Here is an 18,602-nt window from a genome sequence, read left to right on the forward strand (position 1 = left end):
GAAAAATTCATTCTCATTCCGCTACATAGCTTTGGACAACTCATAGATTCGAAATACTGGCAAGTGAAACCGAAAGACGATTTGAATTTAAACTTTCATTTGTTATTTAAAATATAAGACTCGTGAGTGAACAATTTACAAGGGAAACGAAAACTACTCAATCTCATTCGGAGATATACACAAAATGAAACGAACAAGGAAATGCGTTAAAGCATGATTGCATTTATTGGTTAGGTCATTGTTGAAGAATTATACGTCTACACGAGTTGAAGTAAACAATTTATTACAAAATAAAAATTATCTCAGTACCCACATACCCATAGTGTGTGTAGGACAATATAATTATTTAAATTTCTTTGCACACTATGAAACCTGGTGTGCGAACAATTTGAAGCAGAGAAGTAGTGAAAAAAGAAAAGGAAAAAAACCATGAATTCAAGAAGATCTGACCCAACAGAAAAATCTATGAACTAGTAGCCGCGAAGTTAATCTCTTGGTGGGGGAACTGGGGAAGCAGGAAGAAAAATATCAAGCAGTAGGATAACAAATACCGATGTCAGAGAGAAACTCTGGGCCTCTCGAATTTTTTATTAACTTGATGAAGTTGGACATAGCAATTCGAGTACACAGAATCATTCATAAGTAAAGCTCAGATATCAAATCAGGAGTGAATCAGTCTTATCAGGGGAATTGAATGAAAGTAACGGCCAACCCTTATTTCCCAGCGTCTGCATCCCTCAAGGATTGGGACATCATTTTCTCCCTATTTTGAAGTTGTCTTTCAACAGCTACCATATAAAGACCTGAACACGTAGATGGCCAAAAGAATTGAGGAAGTCGGTAAGATGGAAATAGATGTGGATAGAATACAATGTACGACAAAGTGAAGCTTATAACATGTTCAGTTCCACACATCAAAATCTACTCATAATTTTACTTCATCAACTCTGTTTTACAGTAACTAGAATGCGAAATAAGTTCTCTGACAGCATAACTAACTAGTCTGGAATTCTATACACACTTCTTGGTTTGTTTGAAGTTTGAACCACAAAAATTCTAACTTGTTGATTTTGCACTCCAACAAATACGGATGCCCATATGGTATTAAGCAATGATTTTATTTTTTTCCCCCAAAATGTCACCCTATCGTGTGACCATGTCGCAGGCGATCTCATTGAAGTTGAAAATTTCTCAAATCACTCAACATGTCAGGACAATGCCAACAATATATTACCCAAAAAAACCGGTTAGAACAACTAAGCAGTTAGAGACATACAACATATTCTTGTAGAGTACACATATCAAAAGCCAATCATCAGACAGTAATAGTAATTGCTGCCAAAAGAATATGATTGTCATCATTAAGATTGATCAAAGCAGCTTCTTTACAATAACTCACTGCACGCTAAGAAACATAATCAACTCAAAATGTATAATTGTTGTCAAAGAACCAAGCTTGATTATAAAATAAGCATTGGCCGCAAATCTTACATTCCCTAAAAAAAATTCACATGAAATACAGCAAAAACATAAATTGAACTTTGGTAGAATGTACGGATTGAAGCAGCAAAACGATTCGAATATGGGTTCTACAATATCATGCCAACTACCGTGATTCGTGGAATATTTGCTGAACAAACTAAAATCTAGAAAATATACATGACCGAGGAACATACCAATAGCACTTCCAATTGCACAAAGCCAAAGGATCTTGGACGACCATTTGTCACCAATGACTCCTCGGTCTCCGAATCCCATATTATTCTGTAAATATTATAATATGGTAAAGCTGAACTTAACCGTGGGACGAGCTTTAAGTTAATTACTTAAATTCAAACTTGACTTCTGCCAGGCAACATATACGAAATTGTTCGCCTTGTGAGCACAAAAAAAATGAAATTGGAATATTATCTTACGTTGCTGTTAGCGGACACGATGAGAACCGGCGATGGTGGAGGCAGAAATCTGAAATGGGGTTTTAGGGAAGAGCCATCCCGTTCCTTGGAGCAGAGTAGCAAAAGTCGCAATGCGATTCCGACTTCACTGAGCGCGTTTTTTCGAAGCAACGCGCCTTTTTTCTTCCATACGCCAAGGGTCAAGTTCTTGTTTTTTGTTTTTTAATTAATGCGGATTAAGAAATTTCAGTTTAAAAATATTTTTTAATGAAAATTTACCGAACGTTTTTCAAGATTTCGTAATACAAGTATATTGATAAAATCAACAAAAGATGACTAAGTAAGAAACTGGAGCAATTGATTTTTTTTATCTATATTATATTACAAAACTTTAACATATTACGTAAACTGATTTGGTCCGACATAGTTAAATCAACGTCGAATTTTATATATAATCTTGAAAATAATTATTGCTAACAATTTATTGACAAAAGTTCAAAAAAAATATGTCTTCTTTCAAATTGTGCTCCAGTGACAATTATAATTTCTCACTTACATCAAAATTCCTCGACTTTCAATCCATATTACCTCTATTTATTTTATTCTCATTCCTCTTTTCTAATTTGCTAATGCTAAAAATTTTAATCTTATTTTTTCGCTTATTTTTAAAAAAGACGATAATATTCTTATGCATGTAATGCGCGTGCTTAGTTATGTGTATATATAACAAGAACGGAGAGAGCATGTATTTAATAATCCGTCAAAAAATTGTGTGAGACGGTCTCACGAGTTATATTTTATGAGACAAATATCTTATTTGGGTAATCCATGAAAAAATATTACTTTTTATACTTAGAATATTACTTTTTATTGTGAATATCGGTAGGGTTGATCCGTCTCACAAATAAAGATTCGTGAGCTCATCTCACTACACTAATAATCCAAAGACATAGTCATTTTTCGTTACATAGTTTGCAACAATTTAACTTTTTCCATTTTCATTGCGTATATTTGTGAGATTTTTGTATTTTTTTTTTTAGAAACTTCTACCTTATATTTAATATATTTAACATTTTTCTTATTTATCAAGGGCAAAAGTTAATATGTAATGGGTATCATATAAGTGTCAAATACAGGGAAGATTAATGTACAAAAAAATACATATATTTTATGTTAAAATTTTTAAATTATAATTAGAATTACTTTGAAAATTCAAAGGACAAATTATGGAAAAAAAAAAACCAAAATCAAACACTTGGCAATTGCAGTTGCTATATATTATACAATAAATAAGTATAAAAATAAAGACTCGCATGTCGGGGGGGTCCAGCGTACACGCAGGGAGTGTGCAAAACCCGTACCCGGTTGACCCATTCTGACCCGGTCTTCTCGGTTTCCTTCTACAAGAAGCAGCACTCAGTGAGCACCGTGGCAAAAGCCACTGAAGGAAAGGAACGGATTCTTTCGCTGAGTCTTGAAGTAAGAATTTAATTTTTGCTATTTTGTTAATCTTTTCGATGTCATTGGCTGTATTGAATTTTGTTCCTGTGTGGCATTGATGCCTTCTTTTTTGGATTTTCTTGATAAAACTTCTGTCAGAATGAGCCATCACTGGCATTGCATTTTATAATTAAATGGTTTTGGTGTGTGTTGAAGGAAAGAAAATAAATTCCGTTTCTTGAATTTAGTTAAAGATAATTAAAATTTTCATTTAAATGTGGAATGTGGAGACTAATGTAAGAAATTATTTGCTATGAAAATGAAGGGTGATTGAATATGTGTTTTAATTATGAGTAGTCACTGAAATTTCTGGAAATATCGTAGATTTAGTTAATGGCTTCAGACACCCACACACGGTAATAATTGCATCCGAGATTTGTGCTTTAGAACAATGTGGTTATAAAGAAGTATGATGGTTTACAAAATTTAGATTCGAGTTGGTATGAACCGATATTAGAATTGAATTTCATGTTCAAATGCAGTTTATTTCAAGCCACATTCGGTCTTGCGGCATGTCTTTTTTCACCTAGAACTCTTATTTATGAAATAATATAGCCAGTTAATCTCATGCCTTTTTTATTATGTTTAGCTGTTGATATCAAATTACAGTGTTCTTTCCTTGCCGAGTTTATAAGTATGCTTTGAAAAAAACAAAAGAAAAAACATAACTGGTGTCTCCTGATTCTATCACCAGTTAAAATTCTGCGACCTAGGATGCATGTGGTATGTGTATATTGTTGCCACCACTTTCTACGTTTCATGACTGACTATTTCTAGTGTTGTCTCATATTGATTGGCAATATCATTTTACTCGTTTCATGATTTTTGGTTCAGTGTATAGATAAATAAATTTGAGATTGTGGCTTTCATATCTGTTGAATTTCTAATTATGAATTTTATTTTAAAATGAACTCTTCACCCATGCAATACTATTCGTGAGGGATGAAACTAGAAGTGCCTTCTTCCAGTTCTTTGTGCACTGATGATGACCAGAACAATCTGAACTATTTACTTGAAGCTTTTGGTTCTGTGGTTTCTCTCGAGGACATTGCTTCTGCTTATTGTCAAGCTGGTAGAGACATGGACATTACTACTGATATACTTTCTAGCAAGCCGGACAACACTGTTGGCTCTTCTACTTCGAAGAACCTGGAATCCACAGAGAGTGCGGCTAGTGTATATTCTGGATGTTCATCAGACAACCCCTCAGAAAAAGCTATTGTTGCTAGATTGAAGCCAAAAAAGGAGTTCAGCATCAATGGGAACTGTGTCTTGTGTGATTGGCAGGGAATATATTTCCCCTAAACCTCAACCTAATGAATCACATGAGAATCATAAACCAGTTAAATTGAATTCAGATGATTTTCCGGTGTCTGAGATCTGGAAAGAGAACGAGGTGTTAGAGACGACATCAAGAGGTGAATCCATGAACCATGACATGGAAGAATTTCTCTTTAAAATGCTTGGAAAAGGATTCCAGATGGACATGAGTGTAATCCATGACGTTGTTGGTAAGCACTCTGCTTTATTCTCTTATTAGCTTCTCTGTATTTTGAAGCACTCATGTTTCTGTCCTACCATTTTTGGAAAAAATAAAACCTGGATATGATTGCAACTTGTCTTTTGTTATGGAACTTACAGTTCTGGCGTGATAGTAGTGCTTGAACCTTGTGAAAATAATGGCATTGGCACAAACAATTTGTTTGTGTTGTTTTGCAATGGTTATGCGTTGAAATCACTGAGTGAGTGGTTGGCAACTCTCAGAATCCCCATGGGACTCCGTCTCTACCAAATATACACTTCCACTTTTAAGGAAATTACTTTTGCAGCGGTGGCTTGACCTGAGCTTTCTTATGGCATTTCATCAACTTTATATGCATGAATTCTTTCAGTTTTTTCCTAGAGCCATTTTATCCTTTGCGTAAGACTATTTGATTAAATCCATCTAGATGGTCATAGAATAAGGTTGCCTGGGGTTTTGTCACCAGTATATTGGTCAAATTTGTGTCATTATCTTATAAGATTTTCCAAAGTATCATTGTAAGGCATCTTATTTTGTTACATCCACTCAACAATGCCTTGGAGATTGTGTTGTTACTCTTAATGCAGTCTCCTTTTTAAAGTAGCAGTGATCTCATCAACTTTCAGGCTATGGATCTTCTTGGCTCCATCTAAAATGTTACCCACCTTCTTTCTGCTTTCTCTTACAAGCCTCTTTCTGTTTTATTATGATTCTTGTCTCTTAGCCTATTGTGAAGTTAATAAAACTGAGTCCATGCAGCCTTTAATTATTGAGGAGTTGTTTTGTAAATTTTATAGTTGACACAATGCTGATTGTGGATGAGCAAGTTTTTTATGGCAGTTCATACTTTATGTACTTTTTGTAAAATGATGCTTCGATTACCACTTTTGGTCACCTCGTCATCTGTCATATTGTCCAGTTATCTGTACTTTTAAAATTTTTAGAATTCAAATTTAAGAATACTCGTCTGCACAACCTAGATCAGAACTCTGAATGTTTCTATCATTTAAATGGTTCTGAACCATAGTTGACTATTCCTTAATCAGAGCTCTGAGTGTTTCTTTCATTTTGATGGCTCTGATGTATAGCTGATCATTTCTTGAAAGATATTCACGCGAAATATCTGGTGTACAATAGTGCTTTAATTGAGTCTCTCTATAGTTTACCCAAACATTCTTTGTGAAGAGAAGGGATTACTATTTTTGTTCTCTATGTTCAACTGCTTTTAACTCGGATGACAGTGGCATCTGATTGTTCCATGGCTTTAATTTGCAGGTCAATGTGGATATGACATGCAAACAGTGAGTGCATTTTTGTTTTACACTTATTACATGCTACCCTTTTTATGATCTAAGTAAATTCAGGTATTTTGGATTGAAATTTGAGAATATGAAGGTCGCTGTTTATGCATATATCCAAATTAAGGCGCCACTCCATTTTTATTTTATGAGTATATGGCTTTATTGTTCCTGTGATATTTTCTATCCATTGGGTGGACAATTTCACGTACTTTTACTTGGTTTAAGGTGGCACAGCGTACCGACCTATTCCAGCAATACAAGAACATAATTTATTTAAGTATAGAGGCGTTCCATGATTTTCAGCCACATCATTTTACCGGTGCTAGAATTATATTGTGGGAAGATGCTCCATACATTATCGAGTGCATTTTAAATGCTTGCTTTTATATTCTATCTTATTATGTGATGCTTCTTATTCAATTCTTCCATGCGCAGAGTGTTGATAAACTTCTCGATCTTTCTGCATCGACCCTAGAGAAGAGTGACGATGTTGTTTGCATGGCTGCTGGAAATGTGAGGAGTACTTCTTTAGAAAACCTTTGTCTGAGAATATCATTGTCAAATGCCGGCATCTACTTTTAATTGCTGTCTTATGAGCAGTTTGTGTCTTTTTTGCAGGAGTACTAGAACTAACAATGATAATTTTTTTTTTTCAAAGGCTTCTCTTAATGCAAGTTTGTTAGTAGCGTTTACCTCCATTAAATATGTGTAATGCTCTTTGTGCAGAGTTCGCTAATCATATTTTAGTCACTTTTACCTCCATTAATTACGTAATACATTAACCAGTTCAATTGATGTATTTAATTAATATGTCATTCATGTGTATTGGAAGCTACTATATGCGATATATCACATGCAATGTTCTTGAAATCAATAATTCAGTTCTCTCTTTTCATCATATAACTGCTCCTTTCAGAAGATGGAGATTGACGTAGACCTGGAGTCCATGCAATCTAATGGGAAATCGGTTAATAGTTGTTCTGCGAGGTATGGTGTTTGGGTTGTTTTGGATGTATTCTTGAAGGTGCTATTGGAGAAATTCTGTTTTCCCACAGCATCTAAGATCTAGATAACATTTATGTTCTCGCTGAAGGTTGTGAATGGAACTAATTCTTTTTACTCTGTTCTTGTTAAATTTAAGCAGTACAACTGAATTGACTCTACCTCGTGGAGGGATGAAAAATAATGACGTCCAAAGAGAAGTTCTAAATTCACTATTCAGGGTGCCTGGCAAAATTGAAGAAAAACCAGAGTCTGCTCGACCAGTTAGACTGCAAACTCGTCGATCACCATATGGTCAGGTCGTGACCAAACCATTGGAGGAAACACTTATTGGAGATTTTACTTTTATCACAAGACAACTTGTCAATAACAGAGGCAAGTACTTTTGTAGCATGACTGAGATTTAAAATATTTTAAAAAAAAAAAATTCGTGTGACTTTTAGGTTTTGCATTTAGAATATTTTGTTTAGTCGTGGCCATTGCAACATAACTTTTTCTTATATTTCTCGCTAAATTTGTATGGTAGTTGATTTGTCTTCGTTCATTTCATTCTTGATGAGTTGCTTGATTTACTCGTGGAGTATTCTCGTGGAGTATTCTCTATTTACTCCTTGGTTGTCTTTTCAAATTAAGGAAAACAGAAGTTTTGGTGAAATTGTGGCCTCATGAGTTTATAATACTATTAATACACAAGCTTACTGAAATAATTCCCTTTGAAAGCTTTAAGAAGGAAACTTTGCACTTGATGTCTTTGATGTTAATTTTCATTATATGCATCCTCTTTCACCAAAGACAAGTTTTTTCTATGTATCTCTAATTACCTTTACATTTGCACCGAAGATTACTTATACCATGTGTTTATGCCAAACAGTTATCTATATTTTATTGGCCAAGGTAATCTTAAAATAAATTGTTTATTTTTCCTTATAATTTATATTGAATGGTCATATAAGAATAATATGTTTCAGATGCTACATGCTAGACAAGACCAACATATTTTGTTCTATATTTTTTGGCCATCACAGTCATGAGGGACCGAAAGTATCGAAGCTCGCCCTGTCTTTTTATTGTTGTATAACTTCTGGCGCTGTCATACACACTCAGCAAACAAAAAATCTTGATACTCCTGGTATCCAGCATATATAAAAGAGACAGAGTGCTGTGAAACCATTTGTTAAAAAAATGCTCAATATCTCTCATTCTTAGTCCAGATTATGCTGCCACTATTAATCCTAGATCACTGCCATGTATGTCAGTTGTGCGTTTCAAAGGAATAAGGTGGCTGTGCCATTTTGCAAATGATTAATTAGTGCTTTGATTTCTCTTTTCCGACTTTGGCATACATATGTTGGTTATTTAGATGATGAAGGAAACAATGATGAATATGAAGAATTGCGCAAAGCTGTTATAGAGTATTGGACGACAATGAAAGATTACTATAGAGCTGTAAGTTCTCTCTCCCAACTTCCTTTTGCTCATTTTGAAACCCCGTCTTGAGAAAGTGGCTAGTATGTTTTACCCTTATTTTTCTGCACCATAGGGCTATGAAATTGTATTTTTAGATTTAGCCTTCACGATTCTTTGGATTAAAGTTAACATTTTTCTACAGGCTGTTGATGCATTCACAAACAAGGATAACGAAAAAGCACAAAAATTTCTGGAAAAGGTGTGTTGTTTGCATCCTTTGAACTGCTACTGGTAATTTAACTTAAAATTTGGGTTTTTTTCTAGTCCTAAAACAACTGTCCCTCATTTCCATTGTCTGGGGGTGCATAACATATTTTGCTACCGCATACTCGGACTGTCAACTCCTGTTTTCCCTCTATTTACCTGTTTTTACCGTGATAATACTTCTTTCATTTCTGAAAAATCAATGATCAACTAAGTTAAGTGGTTGCATTGTGTGTTATGATTATAACATGATATCTTTTCCTTGAAAAAAATAATTTTCATGAAATTTGTTGTTAATTCATTTTACACACATCTCTAATTTCAAGGATTTTAACATCAGTGATAGTGACCACTGTCAAACTCTGAAAACCCTCTCAATTACTGTAATAGAATTCTTTAATCTCTCGCCACTTCACCCCTTTTGGAATAACTCATTGACACATCTATGTAGCTGCTCTTTTGATTATTCTTTGCCTCTTTGAAGGATAAGGTTTCGGTCCTTTCGGATTTGAGCTTTTACTTTTTCACGGTGTGTCAGCTGTATATGCTCTAAGAAAGAAAAGTAGAGGAAAACTTGCTGCTAAAATTTAAGGTTACCTTGTTACCAGGAGGCAGGAATCAAGTTATCAACATGCAGTTATATTACTTACTCTCCTTTTTAAAATGCTTCTTGTTTATTTATTTTTTGTGGAGATGATTCCAGGGTCACTTTTTTATGAAAAAAGCTCGAGAATCAGATGAAAAATCTGCCCAAAAACTTATTGGGAACAGGTTAGAGGAATGCACTAAAGAGATTTCTTCACTGCATTTTTGTATTGTTTAACTTATTGATAGAAGATCGTAATTTAAAATCCCCTTTCGCCAGCAGTAATGGACAAGAAGAATTATTGCTCAACATGCATTATTTTGACCCAAAGGACGCTGTGAAGCATCTTAGAATTCAATTGACTTCTTGGAGTGGCCTGCCATGTGAGTCTTCGATATTGAAGGTTATTTGACTATTGTTTTACATCATAATTTTTCTCTTTTTTCTTTTTGCCAGCTTTATCTTGCCTGAAAATTGTAGTTGGAACCAATGGGGAAGACACCAAAGAAGGGCGGAGGAAACGCCTGGTATGATCTTTTATGTTATGTTTAATAATTGAATACTGGTTGATTGTTTAGTGATTACATATTTTTCTGCTTCTGATACATAAGAGTATTAATAACATCTCCTTCTGATGCAAAAATAAATTATCTTCCATGTTTCTGCTACAGATTACCAAGCTTCTGGAGAAGGAGGGGATTCCATGGACTGAAGAAGGGAATGGCTGGATACTTTCAATCCGAATAGACCAGATTGATCCAAAGAAGTTAAGCTTTGCTAATAAATAAGCTATTTCATTTCTTGTTTTTCTGGTTTACATCATTAATTGAGAGATTTGAGACTCTGGATGTTTATTTCCATTGGGAGGGGAGTTCTTTTCCATAAATTCTTCCATTTTTTGACTCAAAATGGTCTTTGAAGAGCTCTTAATTAAAGTTTCTTGATTCATTTGTAATCACAGTTCGTTTACATGGCAGTGATCTGTTTGTCATATGTTGAAAGAAGATAATATATGTTGATGATGCTTAATAATATTTGTACGTCTCGATTTCTTGATTTTTACTGTGAAGCTTTAAATTGTATCACAGTAGAAATAATTCGAAATTTCATTTTCTTTTAAAAAAACAGAGATTCTGCACACAAAAAAACAGCAATGGTAGGTGCGTACATGAAGATGAACAATCCCTATCATATATATTTGCCAAAAAATAAAGTTATGAGCCCGAGAACAATCTGAAGTTCCATATAAAAGTTTTGAACATTCGCGGAAATTACTATTTTAAACTATTAAATTAAGATTTACAAATGGTTGGAATTTTTGATTTTCTGAAAGTAAAGGAAGCTACAAAACTTATGCAGACAAAAGAGAGCTAAACTGAAGTTGAGGTTGTCATCTTTCCAAGTGTACATTTGCCAACAATGTCTCTGCAGCTATACATGGAACAGCTGCCATCATTTCAAATTCGGCATACATGATTTAACCTGTTGAAGAGTTGGCAGTGGTGGCATCTTTCTCCCAACTTGTCACTCCTTTTTCTTATCCTCCGGTTCTTCACCTTTTTTTACCACTCCAAATTGTAACATCATGACACTATGCCTCTGCACATTTTTCCTTGGCACTCATGGTCTGATATTACACTTATTTGATCATCTTTCTTTTTATGAAGCTTTTAATTTTCAGCATGCTTCATCTGGTTCGGAGTTTGATTGTGCCTATGATTTTTGCTTGGATTTGGTTTCACAGTTGTAGTGCTTGGATGGAGTGGCTTCATTTTCCACTTTAGAAAATTATTTTACTTCCATAATCTACAATAGCCTGGGCATCTCCTCCAAAGCATATTCAACTTATAAAAACCAAAGGTGTACATAACGGAGTTGTTAGATTAATCAGAGAAGGAATTCAATCAGCCTTTGTCACCATTACCGTTGAGCTGAGCATTTTCCGTGTTTCTTCATCTACCTCTATATCGTCCGTCTTCATTCTATCCAAAATCCACCCTGAATCTCCGCCGACCCTGGTGTTTGCCTTTATTAAGGCATCATACATATGCTTACTTACAGGAATCACAGTCCTCAGTGACTGAACAAAATCTTCTACCTGTTCAAATTCACCATTATCACCTAGCCATTCTAATATAGTTGCGATTTCAACAGGTTTTGGTATCCATTTCATGTTTCTTTCTATTACCGACAAAGCTTCCTTCATGCATTCAAATGCCTTTGCCATATTGTTAAAATTTAGATATCCAGCGGAAACAATGGACCAACTGTTTGGGGTTGGTTTCTTTCCCTTCTGCACAATATTTCGAAGCATCGCTTCAGCCTTCATAACAAGACCCTTCTGACAATACCAAATAAGAAGTATATTAGGTACTCTGAAGTCATAGTAGCGGCAAGAAGAATCCCAATGTTCTACCAATGCCTCCGCTGTTTCGAAATCACCAAGTTTCACTAGAGAACTTATCATGGTAATGTAGTCTCTGTTAATTTGCTTTTTACAAGCAATTTTTTGCGAAATCCACAATCTCATCATTTCATCCTTGTCCCCGAGATGTGCATAAAGCGAAATCAAATGATTGTAGCCCATCGCATCTCCATGAATCTTTTCTTCCAACTTCTTCATGTAAGTTAGCGCTTTCTCCTTGTCATTAGCTTTAACGAACTGATAGGCCACTATTGAATAAGTAGCCCAATCAATGGATATGTCAGGTTGAGATTCAATCTCATCTAGTAGCTTCCCCATGCCAATAAGATCAGATCTCTCACCAAATGAATTTATGCATATTCTGTAACTAAAATTGTTAGGAGCAACACCATTTGTTTTCATTTCTGAGAGAACCTCGGGGATTTTTTCAAGCTCACCCGCCTTTTTGTAGAGTGCCATGAGATTGTTGTAAGCAAGAGATGATGAAGCATATCCTTTATGTTTCATTTTCTGCATGTGGAGAAGTGTTTTCATCAAGAGTCCTTCTCTGGCATAAGAATTCAAGAGCGCACCATATGTTTTTTCATCTCTCTCTCGTTCACTCAGGTTATCAAAATATCTTTCTGCAGCTTGAGATCCACGGACTGCGCCAATCAAATCCAAATGCACAGCACGACCGCCAGGAGAAAAGGTAAATGCCTTATTAGAACTAATCCACTCAGAAATCTGCAACAAGAAGCAATAGCATCCATTGTCAGAGAAATTATCAAGGCTACACATAATTGCAAAAGTGAAACAGGATAAACAAGCAAGTCGTGTTTGAGAATTGAGATCGAACTGACAACCAACATTAATATTGTTGGCGGCTTTATGCAAATCACATGATCAGTAGATTGGTTACTCTTTTGTTTTTTTTTTTTTTGTTTTTTTTTTGTTACCTTCTGTTTCTAGTTATCATTTTCGTATTTGTTATTTACCTTTCATTTTTGTTATGTTTAAAATATATCGAATTTATTTATACATTAAGTACAAATAACAAGACCAAAATGTCATTGTCAGATCCTTCCTGAACTCTTTACACTAAGTAAAATCTACAACCAATCAAGACAAGCAGAAATCCAGAAAACCGATTCTTAGCAAATCAAAATTCTTGATAAGAGTGTACACAATTACTTTGAGGAGTAAAACCGATACTTTCCAACAGAGGAAAAAAATGCGATCAACAAGATTAAAAAATCCAAGGAACGAAAATAAAAATGACAGAGACCAAAAACCACACCTGAAGTGCGTGAGAAAAACGCTTGCGGCTTCGAAGATCTCTAATAGTGCGAAATATCTCACGGCTATGTGCCTTTCCTCCCTCTGCTATCCATTGATCGAGAGCCTGAACAATTTCGCGACCCTCTCCGACATGGCTAATTCTTGAAAACAAATTTCTGTATCTTGATGCCGAGTATTTTGGAGCATTTTCATGGGCCGCAGAAGCTGTAGCAATGGAGCAGCAGTGGATTTGGAAAGACAAGGTTTTTCCAAAAGCAACAAGATATCTGGAGCGTGCAGACAGTAAAATCGGTCCCTTTACGGCGTTGAACATTCTTGAATACGTGATAGTGATCGTCTGTGAGAATGGATGCAAGCTTTTTCTTCTTTTTTGTTTTCTCCCCAAAGTGGTAAGGGTTTAAGCGTAGAAGACAAAGTGCTTTATTAGCAGGATTTCCCAAGCGTAAAGTGCCGTGAAAATCAAATATAGCGCAACGAATGTGGATAAATATAATGGATGGAGACGAGTATGTTGATGTGCAATTCAAATCTTTATGAATAGGTATTTTTGTGAGACGATTTCACGAATATTTTTCATGGATGATCCAAATAAGAGATCTATTTCACAAAATACGATCCTTGAGACCGTCTCACACAAATTTTTGTCATCTTTTATTCATAGCGTTTCGAAGTCGAATTCTTATTAGCGAGAATGATGTATTCTTCACATTTGATCATACAGAAAAATATATTTACAAAAAATTTACGATCAGATGCAACAAAAAAACATATAATCTCTTTGTAAAAAAGGTATTTGAAGGTTTAAAAAAACACATACAAAAGGGAATTGGACGGACATTATCCATTGTGAATATAACCCACAAATGTAGAGGTGTTCCAATCATCCAGAATCATATTTGTACAACTTAAGAATATCAGGTGCAGTTGGAAAAGCTGATCCCGGTTGAGTTCAAGTATTGTAGAAGCTGTCTAACAAGAACTACGTAATGCATACTGCATGTATGAGCAGTCCATCTATACAAACCTATACGACATGAAAATGGAAACTAAAAAAGGACAAGGCACAGAACAATGCAGCAGAAAAGGAAGATGGATACTCTGTTAAGTGACTTGTCCAACTGCATTTCTTGCCTCCTCATCCTCGGGCTACCGTTTCCTGAAAAGTGGTAAGAATTGGAATATGGATGAGCAAACAAACCCGAGTCTGGGCTCCCAAACATTCTGGCAAACACCATTTCACTAACCATGTTAATGGTTGGACTGAAGATATTTGTTGCGGTATAATTACCAAACGGTTGGGTAAAATACTGATGTTGATGAAATGTTCGGTTCTGTGGCCTAAATGGGTTCGAATGGTTCGGCTGAGTTGGATCCGAAATCACTGATGTTGCAGTGGCAAGCACAGCATTTGTCCCGATTGCCGATGGTCTCTGGGGTATGGCCAAGTCCAGTTGTGAACGTTTCTTGGCTTCAAAGTTGGATGCCGAGGATGTACCACTACCATACAGGGGAACCATTGACGAGGTAGAGATGTAAGATTTACAAACTGGACATTTAGGTTGCCCATCTGAATCAGGTGACGTGTTTTGAACCTGAAGCCATTTGTAAATGCATGGCCAACAGTATAGATGTCCGCAAAGTGTGACTACAGGTTCGTTAGATGAATCGAAACAAATGTTGCAATCAAAGCATTCATTTACGTTTTCTGAAGCTGTTGCAGATGCTGATACAGAATTCATTTTTTGTACGAGCAAACCATTCCCCTCGGATCCAAAATTCATGGCAGGGGAATCAAACTGCATAAAGAGAGACCAAGATATGTAAATGTTTGGAACAGAGTGGGAGAAATACAGGTTAGAATCACTAGTAGATTATTCTGCATATAACATACAGCACTCAAACTATAGACTGTCCTTTCGAATAAATAAATAAATAAATAAAGATTGTATGAATGTTGATGCAAGCTTTGCTTGCACACAGATAATAGTCGAACTACTTCTTTACAAAAAAATACCTCGAGAAAAAGTGTAAGATGCAATCATGTATGGATGATAACAAAACATGGAAACAATATAGTAACATAACTTGAAGATCTCAATTAGCTGAGGCCCAAGATACATTCGAGTAGAAGAATTATATATGTCAGTCTGTGAATTATTGTTTAGTAGAAACTCAAGTTTACTATCAGTTTAGAAGAAGGAATGAAGGTCAACAAACATCGTAGGTGATAAGTTCAAGCCTTAAAAGTTCCATAGTCGAGATTCATTGATATCTGAAATGAAATCCTTACAAAAAACGCAAACCTTCATGAAAACCCTCATGTGCTTGAGTTGTTCTGGATTCCACTATTGCAAAATCATTTTAATTTTAAATTAAATAAAATACAAACAAACTGGTGATTTTATAGCAACTGGTAAAACCTCAAATCAGCCGTCCTACTGCTAGAAAACAAACTACGAAAAAATTCAATGATGCAAAAAAATTAAGAAATGAAAGAGATGACTTTATCTTCTACTTGAGGAGAGCCATGATACTTGATCTTATCGTATCTTGCCAAAACAATCAAATCATCACAATTCACGCTTTTAAAATACTACCCATCTCTCACGCAAGTATAATACTCCAACAGGAAGAAAAAACAATATTTTATTCATACATTGGATTCAACTGATGCCATGCTCGATTATTTCTATAACTATGTTCTACAAAAAAGACATTTCCAAATTCCAATACATTTATTAGGGACAGTTGCACCAGCATCCAACAGTAATAGATTGTACACGAAAATCACATTGGGTCAGCTTATTTGAAAATACAGAGAAACTGCAAAAACCTCTGAGGTTGGATTTGAAAAACAACCTTCAAAAAGATCCAGGATAAAATTTTTTTGAGAAGTAAGATCCAGGATCTTTATCCTTGAGACTTCTAAAATAATATTTGGAGAGCCAAATCGCAGAAAAAAAAACTCATAAATCAATTAAAAATGCAAAAGAATATATTTTTCTCATCTTTTGTTGACAAGAGAAGACCTTCATTTGTGAAAATAAAGGGCGTAAAACTTTTACTTAAAGTTTCATGTGAAATATATTTGTACAAAAAAGATTTCAAACCAAAACTCAAAAGATGGTCATATATATTCATGTCCACGCAACATGCTTAAAAATACAGTTGAAAAATAAATAAATTACTTAAGATACAAACCTTACTTTGATTGGGATTTGAAAAAGAAGCAAGGAAGTATACACCTCTCCACAAACACCATCCCGAAAAACGACCGATGCTAATGTAATAAGCTAAAATTTGGGAAGAAATCTATTAAGAAAAAACTCATTTTTCGTTCGTTTCAATACATTTGAAAGATTCGTAACCATAAACGTCGTTCATTAAAAAAAAAAATCAAAACATGAAATGACAGCAGTCCATAACAAGGCAACAAAACCCCAAGAGATCAAAATCAAAAAAATAAATCGCCAAAACTCAAAGAAAACATGAAACAGGTAAATAAATGCATAGATGAAGATATTCAGAATTCCAGAATATTAAGAAAGAAATCGTACCAGGATAAACGATTGGAAAAGGAGAATATCGCGGGAGAGAGTACAGCTGCAGCAATGTAAATGGAATAGAGATAGAGAAAAAGGAAACGGTACAACAATGGCGGATAATTTATCAGTTGAGGGTAATGGGGTTGGAGAAAGAGATTCGCACCGTATAAAGCGGCTGGTTCGATGGCTCCCTAGGTAGACCGCGTTGTAGGATATTAATTTGCTGCAGAGACTATACCACACGCGCCATTGGAAGTTCAGCCAATCAATCTTTGCCACTCCAATTTGCAAAAAAATAAAGGTAAAAGATTTTTAAGGAGGTCTTCATGTTAATGTTAAACGATCTCACAAATCTTTACATGTAAGACGTGTTAAATTGATAAAACAAAATCTGTATTTTCAGAATTTATATTTTTCGATTCAAGAACTGTAACTTCGCTGTCATATATTACATTGTTAATTTATTGATATCGACATTTGCCTATCTATAATAGTTAGTTTGGAAATTTAAATCATGTTTAAAATTAATTAAAAAATATATTTAAAAAAATCAAAGTTGAAAATCAATAGTCTAAAACAAACCGAACAAATAAAATAAAAATAGGTTTGTTTTGTTTTTAATTATTAGTGGTTTTGATTTGAAATTTTGCAAAACCGACATAATTAGTTTGATTCGATTTTATTTTACTACAAACGAACCAATCCGTAGTTGATAATCTTCTTACCACTAATTACAATTGTAAGATAAAATGACAAATACTTCATCTTTCAATTTATGGACTTATTATATATTTTATTGGTAAGATCAAATTTCACTAAAATAAAATTATTATTATTATTATTATTATACCTCTCACAAATGCAAAATTAAGCTAACATCTTCTATTATAGTTGACATACCCAAAAAACGAACACAAAAAATTAAGGATCCTTCTATTATCAGTGGTTACAAATTTATTTAGCACAAAAAATTTTGTGAGACGATCTTAAAGTGTTCTCTGATTTACCTAATTTGAAATCAATCATACAATTTTAAATTTTGAATCGACAGTTACTATTAATAGTTATATTTGTTAATAAAACGACAAATATTGATTGTGTATATTTCCCAATTATTATATGAAATATTGTTCAATGTATTGTGCTTCGCATACAACGCTAATTACTTCTTCCATCTTTCTATATTTAGTTTAGCCTAATTTCTCAAAGTATGCCTATTGTCGTGATTTTTCAAGGAATTAAAATTGACCCATCCTATTGTTTGGTTCGGAGTCGGAGTTACGCCACTCTCCGATTTATTTAAAAAAAAAAATCTCAATTGGGTCGAACTTTTCATTTTTGTCTTCTTCCTAGTTTGATTTAAAAAAATCTCAATTTTGTCTGAGTCCGTCCATAAAAAAGTTTTATTTCGTCTCCTACAAGACCTACTATTTATCATAACGATTTTATTCAACTTGATAGAAATATTTGTTATAGTTAAACTCAAACTCGATAAGTCATCTCAAACTTGATACTTATGATAAATGGACATTTTAATAAATTAATTATTATCCCAGGCTCTGTGTGTGTGTGTGTATATATATATATATAGATACATCGAAAACTCCCTAAAAATTCAACTTTGTTGTGAAAAAGTAAAAATTTATGGTAAAAAGTAAAAATCTCAAACTCTCAAAATTTATCAAACTACACACTTTATAATATTTTTCTCTCTACTTAATTGTGATTTTCTTCACAAATGAGAGATCTATTTATAGGAAATCTTTACAAATAATCCAAAAATAAAATACATCATTACTTACATCATCACACACTAATTTTCAATATTTACAACTCTATTTTCAACATTCAAATATTCAACATTCAAATATTCA

The 18,602-nt window shown here is 34.3% G+C and overlaps 4 protein-coding genes across 6 annotated transcripts; 1 reads left to right on the top strand and 3 right to left on the bottom strand.

The window, feature by feature from the left end:
* Window positions 1-548: 548 nt before the first annotated feature.
* On the bottom strand, window positions 549-3,504 carry LOC142518477 (uncharacterized). Its single transcript, XM_075621262.1, has 4 exons — window positions 3,205-3,504; window positions 1,917-2,102; window positions 1,677-1,764; window positions 549-803 (listed from the first exon to the last, which is right to left on the bottom strand). Exons 1-4 carry the CDS (start codon window positions 3,502-3,504, stop codon window positions 715-717), a joined length of 663 nt encoding a protein of 220 aa, XP_075477377.1. The 3' UTR covers window positions 549-714.
* LOC142517903 (putative nuclear RNA export factor SDE5) lies at window positions 3,189-10,533 on the top strand. Its single transcript, XM_075620403.1, is given in 12 exon segments — window positions 3,189-4,634; window positions 4,636-4,906; window positions 6,193-6,218; window positions 6,654-6,731; window positions 7,135-7,205; window positions 7,363-7,595; window positions 8,581-8,666; window positions 8,830-8,886; window positions 9,595-9,662; window positions 9,757-9,860; window positions 9,934-10,004; window positions 10,149-10,533. Coding segments are annotated over 12 exon segments (1,479 nt in total). The 5' UTR covers window positions 3,189-4,337; the 3' UTR covers window positions 10,266-10,533.
* A 133-nt stretch (window positions 10,534-10,666) lies between these two features.
* Window positions 10,667-13,734, bottom strand: LOC142517922 (pentatricopeptide repeat-containing protein At4g21705, mitochondrial-like). The gene is made up of 2 exons (XM_075620438.1): window positions 13,182-13,734; window positions 10,667-12,628 (listed from the first exon to the last, which is right to left on the bottom strand). Exons 1-2 carry the CDS (start codon window positions 13,494-13,496, stop codon window positions 11,378-11,380), a joined length of 1,566 nt encoding a protein of 521 aa, XP_075476553.1. The 5' UTR covers window positions 13,497-13,734; the 3' UTR covers window positions 10,667-11,377.
* Window positions 13,735-14,001: 267 nt separating this feature from the next.
* Window positions 14,002-16,902, bottom strand: LOC142517923 (E3 ubiquitin-protein ligase RMA3-like). 3 transcript variants are annotated; one of them, XM_075620440.1, is made up of 3 exons: window positions 16,741-16,789; window positions 16,390-16,476; window positions 14,002-14,979 (listed from the first exon to the last, which is right to left on the bottom strand). In XM_075620440.1, the coding sequence occupies exon 3, from the start codon at window positions 14,962-14,964 to the stop codon at window positions 14,230-14,232; it is 735 nt and encodes a 244-aa protein (XP_075476555.1). In that variant the 5' UTR covers window positions 14,965-14,979; window positions 16,390-16,476; window positions 16,741-16,789; the 3' UTR covers window positions 14,002-14,229. The 3 variants fall into 3 exon arrangements, with proteins under 3 accessions (XP_075476555.1, XP_075476556.1, XP_075476554.1); XM_075620441.1 differs by having other exon boundaries at window positions 16,385-16,476; window positions 16,741-16,779; XM_075620439.1 differs by lacking the exon at window positions 16,390-16,476 and having other exon boundaries at window positions 16,741-16,902.
* Window positions 16,903-18,602: the final 1,700 nt, after the last annotated feature.

This window comes from Primulina tabacum, chromosome 11 (genome assembly GCF_025594145.1).
Source record: "Primulina tabacum isolate GXHZ01 chromosome 11, ASM2559414v2, whole genome shotgun sequence".
Lineage (NCBI taxonomy): Eukaryota > Viridiplantae > Streptophyta > Magnoliopsida > Lamiales > Gesneriaceae > Primulina > Primulina tabacum.